Genomic DNA, 25,299 nt, shown 5'->3' with positions numbered 1-25,299 from the left:
CAGACCCATTTTAAAAACACATTTAAAAGCCAGTTATAGAAATTTACTCTCCACCACAGGGAAAAGGGGTGCTATAGCACATGGTTATCTTCCCCCCACAAGTGTATTTGGGCCTGTGGGTTAAAGAACAAGCAAAATTTTAGTTAGTATTATTTCCCAAATGTACCAAACTCGTGTACAACCTGTTGAATTCCATTAAAAAAAAAAAAAAAAAGTATTAAGCGCAACCATAGTTCAAATGGGATTGTACTTTGCCCTGGTGAAATACAGCTTGAAATTGCTCTTTCCATACTAAACAGATCACACTGCAATAAAGACATGTATCATTATTAGTAAGGACAGTGTGTACAAAGAGTAAGATTATATAATATATATTTTCAGAGTTAAAAGAAGCAACATGTTTTGCAATCCAGCAGCAGCCATTCTGGTTTCTGTTATAAAAAGACAGGCTCCAAAAAAGCTCAGGATTTTATACCAGCCTAACTCTTTGTTTCAAACAAACTTCAGTGTCTGTAGTTAGCAGGTGCTTTGATCACTACAGCTCTTAATAAATTGAGGAGTTTATGCACCCTTCTCTAAACATTCCCTTTGGGTGAAAATTTAAATAGTCTTAGTAAATTCTCTTAATGGTTTTGTCTAATTTTTAGTGACAATATATTTTTGTTTTCAATCAAAACCAGATCACTATAGGTATATCTTACAGAATTAAACTGTAGATCACCATATACAACAATCCTTAGTGTTACTGTACTGTCTCCTGACTGGGGGCCTTGTAGATCTCAATGCATGTCTTTTCATTTTGAACACTTCTTTTTTGTGCTTAAAGTTCTGGTTGTTTTTTAAATAAAAATGGATGTAGCACAACCATAGTAAACACCCTACAAATACTCATAGCTTTTAAATGTTTGATTGTTTGATTTTTCTTACAGCATATTCTTATTTTATAAATATAATGGAGGTTTGTGAACCCTTGCAAAATTTCATTTTTGTGTTAAACCATTGTTTATTTTTGAAAATATAGTATTTTTAAACTTGAAATGACTTTGAGTTACTAGAAGGACTGACCCATAGTAATCTACAAACTCCTGAGGTTTTATATAATTTAATATTAACAGAGCTTACCTCCCCGCCCCTTACTGTGGGTGAATACCCATCAAACCTAATTACTGATAATTTTTCCAACCCCAGCAGGGTCTAATATGCATAACCCTGATGGAACGTTAAGGAAACATGGGTCTGTGATTACATCTGAAGTCAGTAGTTCCACACAACCCCATTTTTGCAGTAGGTCATAGTTAAACCATTGTAGTTCGATGGTATTGAGTCAACTCTGTTGTACTCAAATACATGTCTCAAACATCTATGTTTTATACAGAATATATAATATTTTTTGCTTTAAACTCATTTTTGTTTTCCTCCCCTGGATTCTACTATGTGCATTTCAGCCTTTTGCTATAAATAGGTTTCTTCTATTAAAGAGACAATAGTTGGGTTTTCACAAACTATTTTTATTTAGAAGACACACAACCCTTGAAAACAACCTGAGATGCCCCATCAAAACTTTCATCTTATTTAAGGGCCATGCTATCCTTATTACAGAAACCCAGATACTCACAAAGACCTTTTCAATAGATATTTTTATTTACAGATACCAAGTTTTATAATATTGTATATCACATGCTTGTCCCCTCACTATTCTCTAACTTAATCCTTTTAGATTTCTTACAGTTAGTCTTTTTCCTAATCAATGTTCTGTAACTTTTTGAGTGGGTCAAGCAGTCAATATAATGCACTAAGTGGGTATCCTTCGGTTTGGTAATTTTGTTTAAAACACCGTTAGGATCTCAAGCGCTGTGCACAGCATTTACCAAGGTTGTCCCTGATGCTAATTTTCTTGGGTTAAGCACAGACATTGCATTGCATAACCTATGGCAATAATGGTGTTTAATAAGCTTTACAAACACAGGTCAGCACACAGGGCCTGGAGCATTCTGTTTCTATTCTCTGAAGTCCAATTCATACAGTTTTGTGATGCAGCTGGTCTGGTGCATCTATAACACAGCCCTCACAGTCTTCAGAAAGCTTCTCCCTAACACAGTGATTAAGGACAGCATAAACAGAAATGCGTACAGTAGACTGCATGACTCCTTTACACTCACAGCATGGCACTGGCTGTTAGTGCTATGCCAAGGGCCTTCCTTAAATCCATCTTCCTCCTTGTGCTTTGTGTCCTCTTCAACAAGTTGGCTTGATCTTCAGCAAAAACAAGTTGGATCAGATTCACCTTCACTCTCTGGTTCAGCGCTGTCCAGCATCTACAGGTCCTTTAGAAAGGTGTCATTGAGCTGTCGAGACTATCAGAAAAGAAACAGCTGTAAGTCCACTATTTTTTGGATTTATGCAACCCTAGGTCAGTTCCTACCCCACCCTTGACCACCATTTTTTATAGTCTATTTACGTGAGCAACATCTTCGCCGTTCATCTTCTCCAATGAGCTTCCTCCATGGGGTGAATGAATCATAGAATATCAGGGTTGGAAGGGACCTCAGGAGGTTATCTAGTCCAACCCCCTGCTCAAAGCAGGTCTAATCCCCAATTTTTGCCCCAGATCCCTAAATGACCCCCTCAAGGATTGAACTCGCAACCCTGGGTTTAGCAGGCCAATGCTCAAACCACTGAGCTATCTCTTCCCCTCTATGCTCAGTGGCCATCATGCTAGTCAGTCTGTCTCATGAGTGCTTGAGACTCGGGGTCAGGTTCTGACATGTCCATCAATGGCTGGCCCAAAGGGCTTCCCTCGAGAGCTTTCTGCTCCTCAGAACTGTTGCTGATGTAGTGCTTTCTCCACAGACAACTGAGTGCCCTCAGAGCTAAAATGTATTCTGTAATTCTCATAGGGGAAATGAAGGAGGCCATGTTTTCCCCTCAGTGTTTCCATGATTTCTGAAAAATATGCTCTTGAAACAAGATGGGTTATTCCACACAGCGATGGGGTTTCAGGAGTGGACTGCTGACCAGCCAACTGTTGAGCTCTGGAGATTGAGGGTTCTGCCTAGATCCTCATTCTATGCCTATTGCAATTTATACATGTTTCCCTTTCAGGAGGGCATAAAGGAGTGAAACCCATGCCTATTGGAAGAAGGTGGTTGGAGGCGTTCTTAGAGGTGTCACAGGACCTTCTTTTGGATGGGTCTCCCTGTCCCTGAACTTGCCCTGATTGGTCAAACCCACTCTTGGGGAGGTCCTACAAGACTGAAACCCACTCCAGTTGGTAGAGGGTGGTGGGAGGAGTTCTTAGAGGGGTCACATAATACCCCTTGTTTCCGGTCATATGTCACGCTCGACCCTTGAAGTAATACCCTGGGGGAAGGACTTATGATGACAGGTGTAGGGAGCCTTAGAGGTAAGTGGTGGAGTCAACATTTGATTGACCTGTATTCCTAAACTACTTTTAGCTATCAATTATAGTGTAAGTTAGAATGATGTTTGCCTGTCCTCATTATAACACTCCCTGATAGTGAGTAGATGTGAAGTGCTGTATATTGTTTTGGTGATTAAAAATGGTTCTCCACTATTCTTGTAATACAAATATTCTTTGGTGTGAATCGTTATTTATGAATCAAAATGACTTGATCATTTTAGCAGAAATTCTCAAATAGTTTCATTGGTAATGTATGCTATGATATACAATTAAGAACCACATCCCTAGATTTTTAAGATAATGTTAATCAGTCAGTCACTAGTACATTCTCTGCTTATCACAAACTTCTAATCAATTTCAGATTTTTACATTGACTGCAGCAAATTTGACAAGCAAGCTTTCCACAACCGAAACACTCAGTTACCCAAAATGGCTGGAGCTTTTATGAACTTGTACTTGCTGACCTTCAACATTTCCAGCAGGCAAGAAATCAAAGATAATACCAATTTACAAATGACTTTGCTTTATCTGAAAACTTTACTCCTCTTAAGAGCTGAGGATTTTAATAGTGCTGTGGTATGTTGTGGTGGTTTTGTGATGTTAATAAATAACTAGCAGGAGTTAGTTTGAGACCACCAATCTCATCTTATTTTATATCCTTTGAAAATCATATTTCAACTTAGAATTCCAGAAGTAAAATATTAGCATATTGAAGCAAAATGAACCTTTTGCATACTCAGCACTTTTGAAAATTGGGCCAGTTGTTTAGGTGCCTAAACATGAATTTAAGACATAACTTTAGGCACCTGTACTGTAAAGTCTTGGCCTTATGTTTTATGAAGCAGAAGAGCTATGCAGTAGTGGCCAAAAAAAAGTACATCAATATTTAAAACAAAAAATATTATATAGCAGATTTTCCATTTGTAGAATGACATGAGTGGGTCTTCCTATACTGCAATAATATAATGCATTGATTACATTCATTGAAATACAGACTGAAGGGCAATGGGTTGCAGCAATCAAATAGTAACACACGACTGATATTCTTGTTTTATAATTTATGTTTTTCCATAATTGTATTAAGAGCAATATGTTAATCTACTTTCCTCACTTTCAAAAATTTTATTATGCTCATGTCTACAAGAAATGATTTCATGCTTCAAAATAAGAAAATACTAGTTTTGAAAAAAAGGTTAAATGAGTAAGGAGAGGGCAGTGAGTCACGATAAAGAAAAAACACACCTTGAATTATTTTTTATGCAGTCAGTCTTCACATTTAACTTTTGTTTAACCAGGCCACAAAGAATTAGGCTATTTTAAAGAGGGATTTATGAACAGGATGAAATATAACTAGAATATAAATAATATAAGGTAGGAGAAAGTACTAATGATTCTCTATTTTTCTATCATTTTTATTAGTGGGCCTATACAGCTTTGAAGATGAATTTCACTATAAAAGTGCTAGGTATTATTTAGTAACTGTTTACAAATGGCTAACTTAGAAAAGGTTACTCTCTAAATGCCCGGTGTCTTGAGGGCTGATGAAGGAAATGACTGTTTTAAAAGACCAGACTTTTCAAACTCAGTCATTTTCCTTTGTGAGCCCTCAAGACCCCACCCACTTTCTAGGTGTTTTTTACTTTTATCATGTCAGTGTTTTTTTTAAAGTGGTGGTAGGTTATAAAGGGTTAATGAGGAGTATATGAAATAATCATAAATCATTTTTCCTCATACAGAAGGTATTAGGAATCATAAGTGAGAACCTATTTGGGCCCCAATCCTGCAAACAAATTCACTGGAGCAGACCCCTTCCTGGAGTCCCATCACACTCAGTGTGGGTGCATGGGTACATGCATGTATCTGGTTTGCAGGGTTGGATCCTTAATCAGCATGCTCTAACATTCATGTAAGCTTTGTTATTCCAAGCTACCAAATCCTTTAAACATTCTATATTAACTTGTTACACACTGAAATGACTAGACCAACTCAAAGTGTGGCCAATATTAGAACACCATAAAAGAACTTCCCTTTGGAAGAGCTTTTCCATCATAGCTGTCTTTCTGCCTCCGACCATAATACATAAGATCTAATGTGCCTGTGTAGTGCGTAAGTAGTAGGGTAATGGACGATATACATAGCCTTAGGGTTAGGGTGACCAGATAGCAAGTGTGAAAAAATGGGAGAGGGGGTAGGGGGTAATAGGCGCCTATATAAGAAAAAGTCCCCAAAAATGGGACTGTCCCTTTAAAAACGGGACATCTGGTCACCCTACTTAGGATCTGTGGAATGTGCTCAGTATTGTGCTGCATATAGAAAAGGTGCAGTCCCTGCCCTGAGGATTATTCTGATGATACATGATAAAAACAGCATTCTCAAAGCATGTTAACTTTTCTTCTTCTGCTGTTTCCATGACATTCTATCATCTCTTGCCCATCCACAAATGTCCATCAGAATTTCAATTAAATTTTTCCACTTTGAGTGTCACTCATAAAGTAATAAATGTAAATGTAACTATTTAATATTATAAAGGGTGAAAAGATGGCCTTGAGGTTAAGGCCCAGGACTATTTCACTCCACCACAGACTTTTGTGACTTGTGGCAAGTTGCTTAAATTCTCTGTGCCTCATTTTTCCATTGCTATGGAAAATAGATAACAGATAATACCTACCTCAGGTGGGTGTTGGGAGGATAAATTCACTAATATTTGTAAAACTGCAAAATCCTTGGATGAAAAGCACGATAGAAATGTAAATTTTTATTACTACTTTTATGGTATTTCAATAGAAGTGTGTTACATCCTAAAATGAACATAACTATTTACACAGTTCCTATAAAATTGCTACAATATGCATATAGTATAATGCTGTGGTAAATTAAAGGGAAAATTAACACGGGAAACTAGGGCACGTGACCTCCCAAGCACTGGTGTCATCCTCCAATGGATTCTAAAAGAGCCAACCATTAAGGGCTAAAGGAAGCTTGGCTGAATGAAGGACTAGAGTTCTCGTATAGTAGCAAGGGAGTGAGTTTGTTTGTTTGTTTGTAATTGGATCAGCCATAATGGTTCCTTGGTCTCATGCACCCGGGTATGGACAGGAGACATCAGAGTTGTGGTCAAAGAGAAGGAGGAGTTAGAACAGATCCCATCTCAAGGGTAAACTAATTTCTTCCCTCAGGCGGTTGCTGCTCTTAATCTGCGGTTGAAAGATAAAGGTTCACAATCTAGGCAGATTCCTGCAGAGTAGGGCATATGGCCACTTCAGTGCAATGTTGGCTTTGTTTTACTATATTTCACCTCTTTGAAAGGACTGAAGCTGATTGTCACTTAAGTTATCAAAGAGAGTTCTCTGCATTTTTTTCTAAAACTTTGTTAGGACATTCAATACCAAAACTTAGCTTTTACACTAATTAGAATATTTATTTTACCTTGTTTACAAATGTACTTTACTTTTTATATTTAGAATCACTTGGCTAACATAAGCAGCAATTAAAGTTATCACCTACCTGCACGATCAAGGTGGCTTAAAAATGTTTTATATAGTTTTTAGATTGTTATAAATGTTCAGTTTGGAACTACCTGAAGATTGATAGTGATGCATTTGAAAAGCATTATTTTTTTTTATTGATTCTTAATGTAGTAAATTACTAAAGTTATTTGGCAGCAAACAGAAATGGCCTGTGATGTTGTTCACATTTATTCTCCTGATAGCATCACAATTTGCATTAATTGCATTGCTAGTGCACTCACTTATATTAAAAGGCTTCTACTACAATTAATCCTTTTTATTTCAGATCATTTTGGCACAATTTCTGGCAATAAACACTCATAAAAGACAGACACTTGAAAAATAACATACAAGTTTCTTCAATATACCTATTGCTATTTTTTCTTGACATAGAGTTATTGATAGGTTTCTAGGAGCAAGTGTTGCAAGTGGCTAAGAATTAAGACCAATATGAAAAATGCTAAGTGGATTATTTTGCATAAAAAATAGACAGTTTTTGAATTTGTGTAATTAACCTGTGTTTAGAAAATACCTTGATTTATGCCTACATTTGTATTTCAGTCGCATGCATTATGGAAATTTAATTTATAATCCATTTAGCTGATGTGATCATGGTTTTTAGTGCTATCATTTATTAGTCTTTGTATATTAAATGCTTTAAAGGTTTAAACCTGCCTTGTGTAAAAAAAGAAAAAAACACACCTCTGCATTTACATTTTATGAGTCATAGATGGGATTCCATTTTAAATTCAGGTAGCTTTGATATATTTAAGGAATTACAATGGTTTTATTGTTACTAATGCAGGAATGGCAAATAGTGACCTTATACATTACAAATTAATGATTTACACTTTTAGTTCACTTTTAAAGTCAGCTACACAAATGCAGAGTTCGACTTCCACACCTTGAATAAATCATATAGTTATATGTATAATACATCCTTTGGCTTTGAACTCCTTATTCGTGTGTTCTTAATGGTAAGTCTAACAGGACAACCAAAAAATGTTCCTTCTAAAGTTTAAGCAATTGTGTGGGTTTTTTCTTTAACACCTTTGTTAGGCTATCACTGGGTGATTAGTGCTTTTCATTGTTTTCCTTGCTTATATATTATTTCCTTTTCTAAATACTACAGCAATCTCAGAGGAACTGAGTAACACATAAATTGCTAAACTTTCAAACAGCAGAAAGGGAAACTGTCAGTAATAGCCTCCTGATGCCTCTTTCCCCATTTCTCTGCACTGGTGTTGTGGGAAATACTGAGGTCATGATTGCTGAACTGGGGTCTAGAGAAAAATGCTAATGTGTCTAATGAACAGTAGGAGGAGGTCTGAATGTAAGATGCACATTTTTATCTACTTTTATGTTAAACGTGTATAACATTTGGGTGCTTTCCCTTCTCTCCACCTTCCCCCCGCCAACACCTCTATACAATTTTAATCTTTCTCTCCTTCCCTCCACACATTTCCCCTTCTCCCTCTTTTTGAGGATGGCTATCATTGCATATTTTCTCTGACTGACAGGATTGTATATTTGGGGGAATATGCATGGACTTTACATAGAGTATAATTGCATTTCAGAGTTTGACTCAGTAAAAAATGGATAGGTGGAGTTCCATGTAGGCGTCACAATTTCTAGATCAAATACTTCCAGTTTACAGTTTATAAAAATAAACATCCATTAATGTTGCTTCATACTGGGAACTTAAAATCAAGATGGATTCTTTCATACTCTCACTTCAACAATAATAAATGTTTAGCCAGGCTAACTTATGCCTTTGATTGCACCTGTGCCCCACTGGTGACTTTAGTTTAGTATATTGCATAGGCTGATAGGCTTTGAAATTGGAAATTAGCAAATCATGTTGATGATGCACAATAAGGAAGAGAATCCAGTCATTTCTCTCTTTCTTAGCTATGTTATTTCTTGCAGTTTAACAGGAGTAAAAAGTAGTAACGTATTCCGTTCACCAAAGTATGCATCATTGACTCTGAGTACAGAAAGAATGAAGATTTGCTGTTTATTAGTAAGAAGAAGCAATTTTTACATAGTTATTTTTCAGAGTAGAATCACACTCACGTTTTACCTTTGAAACGGCTGGCAAATTAGAGGGTAAGAATGGAAACTCTGGAATCTGCTTCACCGCATCTGTATGGGTTGACTAATGGCATAGAATAGATATCTTTCATCTGATTTGAAGACATTCTGGAGGAGGTGGTATTGGCATTGATAACCCTTGTTTTTCTTGTAAATGAATGATGGTGTCTAACAGGTTCCCAGCAACTGTTATATTCATAGTGTCGATATTTGTTAGAGTATGAAAATGCTATGGCTTTTGCAATGGGCAGATAACCTATATGTAAAGTTTTAAAGCATGATATTTCAACAGCAGGATTGTTAAAATTTCAGACTACAGTTGCACATGTAAATAGATACAGTACATGGGATATTTTTTCACCAAGAGGTTCTATTCAGACATTAAATAAGGGGAAAGTTACAGAAATGTAAGGAACAGATGATAAAAGATATTAAGAATGTCTTTGTAGTACCCATAATGAAAGCTAATGTCATTTTCTTAATTGTTTTTATTCTTAGGCACTGTATGAAAATATGCTGGTAGAGCTGCCATTTGCTAGTTTTTTCCTCTCAAAGTTGCTGGGGACAAGTGCTGATGTGGACATTCATCATCTGGCTTCATTAGATCCAGAAATGTACAAAAATTTGCTTTTTCTCAAGAGCTACGAAGGGGATGTAGAAGAACTTGGGCTAAACTTTACTGTGGTGAATAATGACCTTGGGGAGGCACAGGTAAGTGTGGCATTTTTTTCCTTCCCAGCTTAACAAGTTAATCATTAATTTCCCTACTACATTCATATTTGGATGTAAAAGTGATAAGGCACATGTGTAACAAGTGCCGTTTGTCCAACTTTAAGTAAAGAGGCACAGTGATTCTGACTATTTCAATATTTGGAGTGAATAATAACTGATCCTGTACTTTTCAAAAACACAAAAAATGACTCTCATTTGTGTCAGCATTGCTTATTTGTTGATAAAATGTCTGATAGTTCTAGTAGTAAATTGCCCCAAATATCCTAGTCAATTTCTTGAACAAAGTATTTTATAATAGTAGGAATATTTTTCCTCACTGAGTATCTCTAATACTATGTCTTCTGCTGTTCTGATCTTCCCCAAGTAGTAAGAGTTGGAAACTGACCTGATTTTTGTCAAGTTCACTGTTGCCCACAAGGTTCTGAGCAGCAAAGCTATGAACAGCCGCAGAATCATAAGAGCAGTCTAGTCTTAGGAACACCGTTGTTTGTTTCTCAAGCAGACTTTTCAATTAACACTCCAATATCAGGATGTCCTTTGGTTCTCCTGCTCTTAGGGTCTCAAGCTTAAGCAAAGGAGTGGTTGCTCTCCTTTGTAAAGTGCTTTGAGATCTACCCATGAAAAGTGCTAAATAAGACAGATGGAATTTTTACATCTCCTACATTACTTATAATCGGTCCAAAATAGCAGTCTTAACATTCTTGTAATCTATAGCAGCATCCTCTTTCAGAGCCTGATATTAGCTTGTACCTCTTCTATAAGAAAGGAGGCCAAACAGATAACTTGGAACTCTTTGTCACAGTCAGATGCAGTAAGCCTCATAGTTTTTCACTAAATAGTGACCAGGTAGACCTCTGGGTCCTCTTCATTTCTCAGTTCAGACAGGGAAAGCCTGAGTTTAGTGGCAGCCTAGCTAATGAAACAGTTAATGAGCCTGTGCAGCAGCCACTCCTGGAATTTGTAACTCCTGGTTCCGATGCTCCTTCCTGCAGCAAGTCTGGGTTCTGTTACTTTCAGTGTACAGCTTCATCTTGCTGCTGCTGTTTCTACTGTTCCATCATCCATTTCTCTTTATTTTGCAGGATCTTAGAACCTGACACTGTTACATTCTTAAAGTAGTATCTTCAAATTTGGGGATCATAAATCACATTGAAAGGTGGTCAGTTGCCTAACATAAATAATAATTCATGTAAAAAGTAACCCATTGACCTATTCATTTCTGGGTTACACATCAATATGTGAGATTTGAGAGTTATGCATGTCTGTGTAACAACCTCCAAAATTGAAAGCAGTGATCTAATATGCTGTTGTTTGGGAAAGCATTTTCTCAGTTTTGTCCATCTACAGATGTTCTTGTCAGGTGTTTTACAGTTGCCTTAGAACTGTCCAATCAGTGGACTTAGTTTTATCACTTATTGATACTTGGTTGCTAAGGTCACAATATATACGAAGTGGTTGCCTCTACTTATAAACATGAGTGTTTGTGACAGTAAGCTGCTATTTGTTTTGTTTTGTTTTAAGTATTAGTCCAATAGCATGAATTACTCCTTTCAGAGCATTTAAATTGAGGGTTTAATAATACAAACAAAAAACAGTTCAACCCCCATTTTAAAAAGTTATTTCATGGAAGGGTTCCAGTCTCTGATCTATAACATATCTGGTCCATCTGTACTCAGAAAGTAGGCCAAACATCTAGTGGAGAACGTAGAGCAACAAGCAGGTGGGGAGATTAAAAACAAAAAGCTGCCAGAAAGAGCATTGAGGAAGATTTTGTTGATGGAGATGCTGCCAGCTCTAACTATTAATACAAAAAAAATTGTACCAAGTGCATTCTTGTCAAGGAGTTTGAGTTTATTTTCTTCAAATTCTCTACCAAAGAGGTGCGGTTAATAGTAACAAGGATTGTTAGTACAATAGTAACTATTGATGGTTAATTGTAGGCATATCTTCAAAAGAAAGGTTGAACATAAAATGCAATTCTGAGTAACTAACTGAAATTCTGTCAGGTTGTTTAAAATTGAGTGTTCTTGTTTATACTTGGATAAAGAACATTTTAGCCTTGAAGAATGAGACCTTCTGGATTTTAGTGTAATTGCTGCAGGACTAATTGATTTTTTTAATTATCTTCTGCATTTGAGTATTGAGGGGTTTTTTTTTCTAGTTTTACTTCAGTATGTTAATAAACCTCATATAGACAAATACATTCTGTGCTGTGTTTGATCACCGGAGCTTGCTTAAGCATTGAGTACTAATTAACTGTATTAAGGTAAGGCTAATTCACTTTGACTGGAAAAGAGCTGAGTATTTAATTTATACTATATGTCGAGTGTACATTATCTCTAGTTTTCAGCTAAACAACCACTTTAGTTCCTAATGAATTAGTGCCTAATAAATGCACCATAAATCTACCATTGTAAATAGCTGTCTTCATAACAGTGCCCACCCAGCAGCTGTGGCACAGACATTATCTACAGTGAAAGTCACTTTCAGTAAGGATTCTATCAGCAAGAGAGGTTGGAATTCTATTACCAACACATTAGGTCCAGTCCGACAAGGTGCTAAGTGCTCTCAGTTCTCATGGACTTTCAGTCAACTTGAGGTTGCGCTCATTAGGATCCCTAGTTAGGGGAAGGAACACTGTACCAGGCCATTCAAAATAGCAGTAGCTCCTGATAAAGTGCTAGCTCCTGCAGTGACACTGGCCTGGTTTTTCACTGCTGGCTCAAGTGCACAAAATGGCAGCTAGTAAAAAAAAGGTCTCATGGGAAAAGGCTCCTCCTAGATAGCTATGTATATTGACTCTAATTCTTTCTTTACTTTAGCTCCTGGTTTGGCAGCTAAGAAACTAAACACTCTTGTAAAATACTCAGAACATAAGGATGAGACTAATAAATTCAAACAGTCTTTTTAAAAAAAAAAAAATAGGAAAACGCTTTCCTCTTCCTCAGAGTCCTCTTTGTCCAATGAGGAAAGTGAACTCAGTCATTTGTTTTGCTAAGAGTTTGAGTCTTCCAGCTAAAGGAGACTTTTTCCCCTTTTAGACCACTGTACAGTGTAGGTGGTGTGACAGGTATGACAATATCTTGGACAAACCTTATTGAATTAAGTTTTGTAGGAGTTCATTGTATTAAAAATGCAAATGTTTATGTACTGTGGATGGAGTGTATGTAATTCCACAGGAGGGGGGACCACAGCCTTCCAGGAACTAAGCCCTGGAACTAAGCCCTATGGGGTGGTTAGGCAGCACCTCCAGAGAGCTGGCAGCATCTGGAGGGAGGCTTGCATCTCCTTGTTCAGAATGGATTCTTCAGGGACCAACAGACAAAGGGAGAATGTTTGATTAAAAGGCCTGAGTTAAAACTGACTCAGAGCTTTTTTTCTGATTCAGCAGACAAACAGCACATCTGGTCCAAGGGCGGTCCCAATCCTTAGGGAAGGGTTGGAGGGTCTTTGGCCCAATGAGACCCTATAAGATTCGGTGGCTAGTCTGAGCAAAAACTGTTATGAACTGGTGATCACAGGAATACCCCCGGGTGGGGTTTGAAGGACTAAGCACCAACCAGAGCCCTCGTTGGAGGTGATCTCTGGAAGCTTTGTTAATGTGTGTAGGTTCTTTTATTGTTCAAATGTTTTCATTGTAATGCTTTTACCTTAAGAACAAAAGTGCTTGCTTAGAAAGAACTGTGTGGTAACTTGTATGTGTTGGCAATTACACTGACTACCGTCGCTGAGGAGAGAAGCGAAGCAAACCTGCTTAGGCACTCATCTTTTGGGAAATAGTACAGTGTAGGAATGGAACTCTTCAACCTGGAAATATCTCAGTCTCAAGGTATTCATCCAAGAGAGGTGATGGCTGAGGAGCCTCCTGGACCATCAAGGGCGAATCAGGTGCCCTGAGCTGTGACAGAAGAGTGTCTGAGGAAGAATTTTGAGGCCTCAGAAGTTGCTATGAAAGCTTCTGTCTCCGCCGTAAAGGCACAAATTAGTGCATCAGCGTCACTTCTTCTCATCAATGGTCAGCTGCCTCTGGGTTAACCTGGATGGGTTCAGGAGTCTGGTTTGGGGCTGGCAGTTTGGGGCATGAGCATGGTGGTAGTGCAGCTCCTCTTTTCTCCTTCGACACTCACGCAGCTGGCTATCAATCCAGATATATATATGTCAGTGTACATTTCCAAGCCCATCGGAGGCTCCATGCAGGCTAATTTGTCCTTGGCTTCCTCACTCAGCTCAGTTCAGAACTGGTATAGAAGGGCTGCCTCACTCCATTCTGTGTCTGCCATGAGTCAGTGGAAATGCGCTGCATAGGATCACAGTCAACCCTTGACCCTGTCAGAGCTTCGAAAGGATGGCTTCAGCCATATGCGTAGGATAGAGATCACTGAAGATGGTGGAGAAGGTCTGGAGGAATTATCCCCAACACTGTCAACATCACATCATCTGGCTGTGATGAGAACCAGTCCAAGGCTTCTCCTGTCAGCAGGCTGATTACCTTCTTAGCCTGGTCAGGGGGTTAGGTCTAGGGACGGAGCATGAAGAGCAGGTGACACTGCCAGAGTTCCATTTTTGCCAACTACAAGTTTCATCCCCGGTTGCACCCTGCACTGCTGACAGGCTCCCAAAACCCTGCAGCCACTGATATGGTCCAGTGACTTCACCACATTCAGAAGCAGCTGAAGGGTCATCTCAATAACACCAAGGAAGTCTATAAGCAGTATGTGGACTGTCAGAGATAGAAACGCCCAGCCTTCACAACTGAACAAAAGGTGTTCAATCCTCCAACCACCTCCATGTGGGCAGGCTGTCTCACAAGGTGGATCACCAATATCATGGGCCACATCAGATCTGCCAGTGGATTAATCACGTACCCTTTAAACTTCAGCTGCCTAAGTCCCTTAAAATACATCCTGTTTTTCACATCTTGCTCCTGAAACTGCACACAGAGAACCTGTTATCTGGTCACGTATAGCCACCACCTCTGCCTGTTAAGGTCCGGGTCATGAGGAGTATATTGTCAATGCCATTCTGGGCTCCAAACTCAGACAAGGCAAGTTGTGGTACTTGGTGGACTGGGAGGAATACGGCTCTGAAGAGCGTTTGCCAGTCACATATATGCCCCATAACTGGTGGAGGCCTTCCACAGGACCCACCCTGATAAGCCTGATCAGGCAACATTTGAGGGTAGACAGTGGTGTGAGGATCCATGGGGCTAGAACCTGGATGTGCTGGTCACTGAGTGCTGCATCCACACCACCACCCAATGGCTCTGACAGAGCACTGATTGACAGGCTGTGAGCCTTATGGGATCAAGCACCACTGGATGTCCTGTCCATGGAGGTCCTGACTGGCAGAGCCAACTCTGTTCCTTGACTGGCCCAGGCACGCTATTCAAGGCCTAGGGGAAACACCTGTAGTCTGTCTGTGCAACTAGGTGGATCCCTGGCTTGCTGCTGCACACAGACCTTGCTGCACACACCTGATACCTTGCCTTGCTCCTGGTTTCTGGACCCAGCCCTGCTTCTGATACGTAGCATTACTTCTGTTTCATGGTTCCCTGCTCCGCTCCTGACACCTCTCCCTGACTCTGGTTCTACTACGGTTGACTCACTTGACACTGAACTGGTGCAGCTCATCAATTTTGACTTCAGCCTGCCTCTATAGCGTCCCACTAGTACGGACTGGTGCTTCTGGCCTTGACCTTCTAGACTGAACTCAGACCATGTTCCCTTCAGCCCAGGTATTTTAGCACACTAGCTTGACCAGAGCTACCCACCACTGAGAAGCACACTCCCAGCTGCAGTATAGACATACCCTAAAAGAGTGCTCTTTCACAGTTCTCTGGGAAGATTGGACCCGAGGTAGAAGGGGAGCCAAAAGATCCACCCCAGGTTATCTGACCCCCTGCAAATCCAACAATGCTAACTTAAGATGACCACTTCCCCCCCTCACAACAGCAATGTGTCGAGGGGTCATTACCTTTTCTTAAAATATGTATATCCCCTCACTGCCCCCAGAATGCCTCAAAACACCTTTTCTTCCACCTTCTCTGGTGGAGGGGCAGCTGATATAGGAACCAGTGGTTCTGCCTCTGCCAGATTTACACCAGCAGAAAGTTCCTCTGCGCAGGGGGACTTGTCCACTGGCTGCCTCCAGTTGCTTTAAGGCCTCTTTGCACCACAAATTGTCCTCAGTGAACTCGGAGAGTTTTGCTCTTGGATTTATGCACCAGAAGTAAGAGAGCTTTTTTCCTTTCTGACACTTGGACGAAAGGCTTACTAACTTACAGTACCCAGACAAATATGAAATACAGGATCTCAGAAAGAAACCTATCAAACAAGGAACAAAGTCCCATCCAAATAAATAAAATTCATTGTTTGACCTATGGCATCCCAGCAGGTAAGTGTTCAGACGCTTCTCTACTTATGTGAAAAGCACGTAAAAAGCCAGACATTATCATTTGAACCCGTTAAGAAACACTGAGGGAAGTGGGTTGTTTCAAGCAGGACAGTATCTCACTTTTAATTGAAACTAGTTGACATCCCAAAGCCCTGATCTGGGATATAGAACCACATGAGGAGACTTCAGTTTAATAACCATAGCATCCTGATTTTAGTCCTGCCTTTGTACCATTTTTATGATTTTCACGGAGCCTTCATAATTGTATTTTAAAGTAAAATCTCTCTGTTATTTCAGTGCCATTCCTTAACATGTCTGGAAATCTCTTTGCAGTGGGCAAACGATAGTTATTGAATTGAATTATGCTCACCTGAGCAATTCTATTACCAGCTCTAGACACAAGGAAATAATTCAGAGGTCTACACCGATGGACTTAAAAAATTTTTTGGGGCAAACCTAAAATAATTATTCACACCTTTAAAGTGTCTAGCTTCATAAAACAAGTAAAAGTTTGGAATTTTGTTTTTGCTTTACTTATAGGAATATTAACGTGAATTAAGCAAGCTGGGTTTTTTCCCTGAACATATTTTCTCCCTAAAAGAACACATTACATAGGGGTATCGAACTTTTAACGAGATATTGTCTGAGATCAATTATCAGTTGATAGTTTTAAACTGGTGGCTTTGTTATTTGTTTATTCCACCTGGATTTTTTTTGTCATCGTTTTAAAGAAACACAGTTTCAATACATGAAATAGAGTAACCCACATTGTATATTATGCATATTGTCCACTGAGTAATGATTTTCTTCAGGCCAATTTCTTTTGAAGTTTAAATGTATTGTTTTGTAAAGAACCTCTTAAAGTACTTAAGAAGATTTTTGGAAGTTTTTTAGCTTTGACATATTCAAAATGAAAATTAAAGCTATTTCTGTAAGTGTGCCCTTTTTGAGATGCTTTCCACTGTGACTTCATACATAAGTACCCACACTGTTATCTTGCACCATCTAGTGGCAAAAGTTGAACAGATAGAAAAGGCAACCCAACAAGATCTATCAGCCTGTCATGTTATTGCTAATGGAGGGTATCTGATGTATACCCAGGCGAGTAGTATATCTTTCAAAGTTGAGTGGAAGATCTACAGTAGTCCCGTTTGAAATTCTAACTAAATAAAGGATGGGTTAAAACTAAATTGCACCTACATCCACAAAAACTTTTTTGTCAGCCCAAACTTTGCTCCTAGATAGTTTCTAAAAGCATCCCCAACCCTAACAATCACTAGTGGTTGGTTGCTTGCTCAGCAAAATTATCGTTTTTTCGTGAAGGATAATATTAAAAGATTAATGGCCTTACTTTAATCCTGCTGTATTTGGAATATTTCAGCGTCTATATTGGAACCCATTTTATGTCTTACTGATAATATAGTATATCCATTTGCAAATCAATAGTTTTGCATGCCAGAGTATTTTGATAAGCGTATTTATTTGTAGGTTTTTTTAGTCCAGTAACAAAACCTTCTTCGAGTACTGTCCCTGTGGGTTCTCCACTTCAGGTGTCGGTGCATCCCAGCACCTTTGATCGGAGATTTTCGGTGGCAGTGTCTGGTCGGGGGTGTGCGTGTGCAGTAGCAGTCTCGCTGCACCGCTGTTACCTCATCTAGCACGCAAATGCCCCCGACCCCTTCAGTTCCTTCTCAACTGTCCTCGGCTTGAGATGGAGTCCATTAGCAGTGTCAGTGTAAACCTTCCAATAATAATAGCTTAGTTTTTACCCTTGTTTTTTAACAGTCTGTTACTTAGTATAGTTAAAGTTAGTTAAATCTAGTTAGATAGCTGTTAAAAAAGCCAAACTTTCATTTTCCCATCCCCCAGTTTTCACCAGGGACGTCTCAAATATGCCTGGCTCCCCAGGCTTTAAAAGATGCACTTCATGTGAGGATGCAATGCCAATCTTCAGTTGTCACTCCCTTTGTGTCCGAAGCTTAGGTGAGTCGTACATATCACAGAAGTGCGCTCACGGTAACAATCTTAAAGCTAGAGCAAGGAGAGATAGGGATCTTCACCTTAAACTTATTCTAATGAAGAAATCCCTCACTTGAACATCAGACCCTGGACAAAGTGCAACAAGGGACACCCCGGGCGCATCCTCCATGGAGAGACTAAGTGCCAGCTTCTCTATAAAATCGAGGAAAAGGGCCACGTCTCCACCGAGCCCGAGAACATTTATAAAAGAAGCAGTCTCCAGTGAGATCTCTGCCTGTGGTGCCGACCTTCTCCAGAGTAAACGCTTTTGATGCACCGGGCTCCTCTGGCACCGTCCACTCCAGGACCTCTGCTGGCAGGATAAAGGAGTCGAGTAGCAGGCACAAAGCAGCATCCTCCTCCACGGCACCGACTACCTCTGCAAAGGGCATGGTACCGCAACTTCAACCACCTGTGATGGCTTCCCCTGTCACAATGAGCTGATTAGCACTGACCACGGAACCACCAAGATTGGAGCCCGCAGCACCTAAGAAGGCTACACCCAAAAAGTCTGCACCGGCTTCACTTCCACCTAAAGAGGCGGCACAGAAGGATACAGCATCACATATGTCAGCACCGATCCCCCTTATACACTCGTCAAACATGCAAGTGTCCTCTGCACCCAGATCTCCACTGCTTGGCACTGCCTGCTCTCTGGTACTAATGCCACCTGAATCTCCCATCACTCGACTTTTTTTCGAGTGATGAGGAGAAAGATGTGCAGGAGGCAGTTTTCTCTTCTGGACACTCCTCCCCAGCAGGCACTGAATCTCATTATAGACCATGGGAACAGAATACCAGGGATCTGTCCCCATGGCTTGCTAACCCATGGATGTGCTCTCCTATGCCATTTCCCATTCAATTGCTGCAGTGGGACCCTTGGGCAGCCTACAGGTCTCAATTCCACAGACCTCCCACTTCTCACAGGAAACCCATACGCTCTGCAATGACATCAGAACCCAAACCTTCTGAGGTAACAGAGGAGAGGGAAGAAGATGACTGAACAAGAGAGATCCCCTGCTCAGAACTCCTCTTCTTCCCCTGATGAGGCAGTTATGCTCCTGCCTCCCACTACTACAGATGACTTCGAGCACTTTCAGGAGCTATTCCAATGGGTGGCACAGAATCAGAACATTCCTCTTGAGGAGGTACCAGAGATACACCAACTCAAGATCTTACACATTTCTTCCATGATGAAGATAGCATTTCCCATAAATGATGCTTTGATGGAACCTGCAGAAATGGTGTGGCAAACACATGCCGCCATTCTCGCAATCAGTAAGTATACGGACAGGAAATACCATGTGCCAAACAGAGGCATGGATTTCCTCTTTGCGCGCACACAACCTAACTCCTTAGTAGTGGAGACTGTTAACCAATGGGGAAAACAGTCTCAGTTCAAATCCATGCCCCTAGACAAGGACTGGATGAGATTAAACCTTGGGGCACAGAGGTTTAATCTTCATCGACTCTTCAATTTCGCATGGCCAATTATACAGCGTTAGTCGCCAACTAGACCACGACAATTATACCAAATTAAATGATTTCATCCAGGATATTCCAGAGAAAAAAAGAGAACACTTCCAAGCCATCATCAACGAGGGCCAACTTATTGCTAGAACAGAGCTACAGGCATCCCTTGACATGGCGGACACGGCGGCATGCACGACAGTGACAGCCATAATTATGTGCAGGGCATCATGGTTACACTCATCAGGTATCCCAAGGGAACTTCAAAACAAGGTAGGGAAAAGCTTCTTTTCCTTCGATAGGGAAAAGCTCTTCTCCGCTAAGACCGGTGAGGTCCTCCATTCCATGAAGGACTCTAGAGCGACACTGAGGACCCTCGGGATCTACATGCTCCCTAACAGGAGACGCAGATACTAGCCTTACAACCGTAACGGGGACAACACATCGCAGTGCCAGTAGAGACCATATATGCCAGTTGGACACAAAGGCACAGACCACAGAAACATCGCCCAAACCAATCTCAGGCTGCGACGTCCCAAGCGCCACCCAACAAGACGCAATTTTGAAATGTTGGTCGAGGGTCTGACTGACTTTCCCTGACCACCAGCGTTATCGGCTTTGACCATTTTACCAAACGTAGGCCTCTATCACCACAGACCATTGGGTTTTAGAGATAATTTGAACCAGTTATACCATCCCCTTTACCTCCATCCCACCTACCCACGTCCTTTCCCCATCCCTCTTCAGGGACCCTTCTCACGAGCACCTAGTACAAGAAGTACATCATCTTCTACAATTAGGGGCCGTGGAACAAGTTCCACCACAACACAGAGGGAAGGGATTTTATTCCTATTACTTCATGACTCAAAAGAAAAACGGGGTTTGGAGACCCATACTAGATCTCAGAAAACTCAACAAATTTGTCCAAACCCACAGATTCAAAATGGTCGCACTGAACTCGATCATTCCTGTGCTGGAAGAGGGGGACTGGTTCTCAGCTCTCGACCTACAAGATGCGTATTTCAACATTACCCTCCATCCCGCTCACAGATGATTCCTACGATTCACAGTGGGACAAAACCACTTCCAATACAGAGTTCTGCCATTCAGACTGTCAAAGGCTCCACGAGTCTTTACCAAAACCCTAGCAGTGGTAGCTGCTTATTTGCGCAGACAGAGAATATTGATATTTCCATACTTAGACAATTGTTTGCTAAAAGGCACCACACTGACAGATACATTACGAATTACTCGACAGACCATATCTCTCTTTCACTCCCTGGGGTACAAATAAATGAAAAGAAATCTACCTCAACTCCTGTACAACAATTAGACTTCATAGGAGCGCACCTGGACTCAGTGGAGGCCAAAGCATCAATACCAATGCCCCGATTTACAGCAATGACGTCCCTCATATCGGTGGTCTCAGCCACCCCATGGGTATCTGCATGCACTCGCCTACAACTATTGGGACATATGGCGGCCACCACTTTCGTTGTAAAACATGCCAGGCTACACATGTGCTGCCTTCAAGGATGGCTGAGCTCAGTATGTATTCCACAAAATCATAGCCTAAACAAAAGTTTCACACCGACCCCCGAGGTTCTACATTCACTACGATGGTGGACAAACCCAATAAACATTTGCTCAGGCATCCCGTTTCAACAGGATCCTCCATCCATAGAAATCACAACAGATGCCACGCTGATCAGATGGAGAGCTCACCTAAACCAATATACCATCCAAGGCACGTGGTCGCCCACAAAAACACATAAATCTACTCGAATTATGCGCGGTCCGCAACGCATGCCTACATTTCCTCCCTCTTATACGAGACAAAACGATAACGGTCCTGATGGACAACATTGCGTGTATGTTCTATATAAACCTCCAGGGTGGAACACGTTCCCACTCCTTATGCACAGAGGCCTTAAAACTATGGAACTGGTGCATAAAATACATCACTATTACAGCAGCATACCTCCCGGGTTGACTGAACATAATGGTGGACACATTAAGCAGATAGTTTTCCGAAGAGCATGAATGGGAACTGAACGACAAAATAATACATCATATTTTTCACAGGTGGGAATCCCCATATATAGACCTGTTCGCGACACCAGCAAACAAGAAATGCCCAAAGTTTTGCTCACGAGCAGGACTAGGAACATGATTCCTACGGGATGCTTCACATGGAATGCTCCTCTCCAATACACATTCCCACCAATACCTCTAATCTCCAGAGTAATACACAAAATACGAACCGACAGAGCCAAAATAATACTCATAGTACTGACACGGCCCAGACAGACTTGGTTTCCTTACCTGACGTGCATAGCGATCTGCACACTGTTCACTCTCCCTCACCTACGGAATCTTCTTTCGCAGGAGGACAGTCAAGTCCTCTTTCTGGTCCTGGCAAAACTTCACCTGAAGGCGTGGCTTCTTCATGGCACCACCACGATAAACTAACCTGTTTAGAACAAGCAAAACAAGTGTTGTTAAACAGCAGAAAACACAACATGCGTACTACCTACCTCCAAAAATGGAAAAGATTCTTCCTATGGTGCCAGGACAAACAAATATCTGCAAGCCAGGTACCGCTTCCACTAATCCTGGAATATTTATTATCCTTAAAGAACTCAGGGCTTGTTATGAGCTCGCTTAGAGTTCATCTCTCTGCCATCACAGCCTTCCATCAACAGGTAGACAGCACCTCAATGTTCATTAACTCGATTACTAAGCGATTTCTAACGGGCATACAGAACATGTACCCAGACATCCAAGAACCCACACCAGCATGGGACGTAAATCTCGTGCTCAAAAGTCTAACCAGAGCCCCATTTGAACTCTTAGCCACATGCTCATTACTTCACTTATCTATGAAAGTGGCATTCCTGGTCGCCATTACATCGGCGCACAGAGTCGTCAAGATAGGGTCTCTCATGGCTCACGCCCCATATACATCCTAAGTTTATGCCCAGAGCATCATCTTCGTTCCACCTCAACCAACCGATTCGCTTAGCTACATTTCATCCAGAACCACATCCTAACGCTCAAGAGGCAGTGCTGTAGACATGAGATGTTTGCTGTGCCTTGTCCTTTTATCTGGACAGAACGAAGCCCTTCCGAAAATCTTCTAGACTTTTTGTGTTGATAACAGAACGATCAAAGGGCTCTGCCATATCTACGCAAAGATTATCTAAATAAGGGGTAGGCAACCTATGGCACGCGTGCCAAAGGCGGCACGTGAGCTGACTCACACTACCCGGATTCTGGCCACCGGTCTGGGGGGCTCTGCATTTTAATTTAATTTTGAATGAAGCTTCTTAAACATTTAAAAACTTTATTTACTTTACGTACAACAATAGTTTCGTTATATAATATATAGACTTATAGAAACAGAGCTTCTAAAAATGTTAAAATGTGTCACTGGCATGCGAAATCTTAAATTAGAGTGAATAAATAAGACTCGGCACACCACTTCTGAAAAGTTGCCAACCCCTGATCTAAATGAATATCCAGCTGTATCCATATGTGCTGTTCACTACACAACACTGAAGTCCATCCGGACATCAGAACCCACTTGACAAAAGCTTTATCTACCTCCATAGCATTCCTACATAATGTGCCCATTCTAGACATCTGCAGAACAACCACCTGAGCCTCTGAACGCACATTCACGAACCACTACGCAATTACTCTCAGTTCAAGCTCAGACACGAGACTAGGCCTCACTGTACTAGCCTCAGCAATGAACTCAGCTACGAAGTCCCTTCCGTCCTCATGAGGGCACTACTCTACATTCACCTGAAGTGGAGCACCCACATGGACAGAACTCAAAGAAGAAGAGAAGGTTACTCACCTTGTCCAGTTACTGAGGTTCTTTGAGATGTGTCACCTTGTGGGTGCTCCACTACCCACCCTCCTTCCGTCTACTTCAGAGTACAAGCTAAACACTCCATGGTAGAGAAGGAACTGAAGGGGTCGGGGACATGCGCATGCTAGATGAGCCACCAGCAGTGCCACGAGACTGCTACTGCGCACGCGCACTCCCAACCAGACACTGCTACCGAAAATCTCTGATCAACAGCGCTGGGACACACTGACACCAGAAGTAGAGCACCCACAGGACACACCTCAAAGAACCTCAGTTACTGCACAAGGTGAGTAACCTTATCTTTTCAATATGATGAAAAATTATGGGCCTGTTTTTTCAGAGATGCGGAGCATCCACAACTCTCATTCACGTAGGCTGGAGTTGTGGATGCTCCGCATCTCTGAAAAATCAGGCCCATAATTTTTCATCATTTCACAGTTTTTGGTATAGGCCTGATTTAGAGAAATGTTGAGCACCCACAATTCCCATTCACTTAGGTTAGAGCTGTGGGTGCTCAACATTTCTCTAAATCAGGCCTATATCAAAATTGTAACTTTTGGCCAGCGGGAATTGGGATTTCCTTGTTGTAATGTGAAGTTGCAGAATACCCTAGTACCAGTGTTCTCTTTACCAAACAGTTAAGCTAGAACAGCACAGTCCAGCCAGACTGAGCCTTTTTAACTGCTGCCTGAGGGGAACTCTGAGATTCATACATTTGTGGAAGCTACTCCTGTTCCAAGGGATAAATATCCATGGTGAAAGCCTCGCCCCACTGAAGTCAATGGCAAAACACCCATGAACTTCAACAGGCTCAGGATTTTGCCACCAGTCTCTAGCTCAGCGGTTCTCAAACTGAGGGTCAGGACCCCAAAGTGGGTCGGGACCCCATTTTAATGGGGTCACCAGGACTGGCTTAGATTTACTGGGGCCTAGGGCCAAAGCTGAAGCCCGAGCCCCACCATCCGGGGCCAAAGCCTGAGGGTTTCAGCCCTGTGTATTGGGACTCAGCTTACAGGCCCCCTGCCTGGGGCTGAAGCCCTTGGGCTTCAGATTTTCCGCTGCCTCCTTCCCTCCTCCCCAACTCCCCTGCTTGGGGTAGTGGAGCTTGGGCAGGCTCAGGCTTTGGTCATGAGGGTCGTGTAGTATTGTATATACTCATTCATTAGCCTGTTCATTTATAAGCCAACCCCCCAAGATGGATAGGTAAAAATAGTAAAAACTGTATGACTGTCTCATAGGCCGACCCTATATTTCAGGGGTTGGCAAACTTTGGCTCCCGGCACGTCAGGGTAAGCCACTGGCGGGTCGGGACGTTTTGTTTACTTGGAGCGTTCATAGGCACGGAGCCTCTCAGTTCCCAGTGGCCGCGGTTCGCCGTTCCCAGGCAATGGGAGCTGCGGGAAGTGACGCGCCACTTCCCGCAGCTCCCATTCGCTGTGAACAGCGAACTGCGGCCACAGGGAACTGAGGGGCTCCATGCCTGCAGATGCTCCAGGTAAACAAAAGGACAATGTATTAGATATTCAATTTAATGATTTCATAGAGTTTAAAATCATCAAATTTTGGTGTAGACCCATTTATAAGCTGACCCCCGCTCTTTGATGCGTCACATTTTTACCAAAAATATTTGGCTTGTGAACGAGTATATACGGTAATTTTTATTGTCAGAAGGGGGTCGTGGTGCAATGAAGTTTGAGAACCCCTGCTCTAGCTGATTCATAATACTCTATTTAGTATTTCACACTACATTCTTCCTAGAAGTGGAGTTTCTGACACCTCCCAGC

General features: G+C 41.3%; 1 protein-coding gene across 1 annotated transcript in view; it reads left to right on the top strand.

Moving 5' to 3' along the window:
- UBE3C (ubiquitin protein ligase E3C) overlaps window positions 1-25,299 on the top strand; it is a 168,930-nt gene that overhangs the window by 127,994 nt on the left and 15,637 nt on the right. The window contains exon 19 of the mRNA XM_007054110.4: window positions 9,520-9,732. Coding sequence (XP_007054172.1) covers window positions 9,520-9,732 — 213 coding nt within the window. The remainder of the gene's footprint in view (window positions 1-9,519; window positions 9,733-25,299) is intronic.

This window comes from Chelonia mydas, chromosome 2 (assembly GCF_015237465.2).
Source record: "Chelonia mydas isolate rCheMyd1 chromosome 2, rCheMyd1.pri.v2, whole genome shotgun sequence".
In the NCBI taxonomy this organism is placed as follows: domain Eukaryota; kingdom Metazoa; phylum Chordata; order Testudines; family Cheloniidae; genus Chelonia; species Chelonia mydas.
The sequence above is the reverse complement of the archived record's forward strand: the minus strand, read 5'-3'. Positions and strand labels throughout refer to the sequence as shown.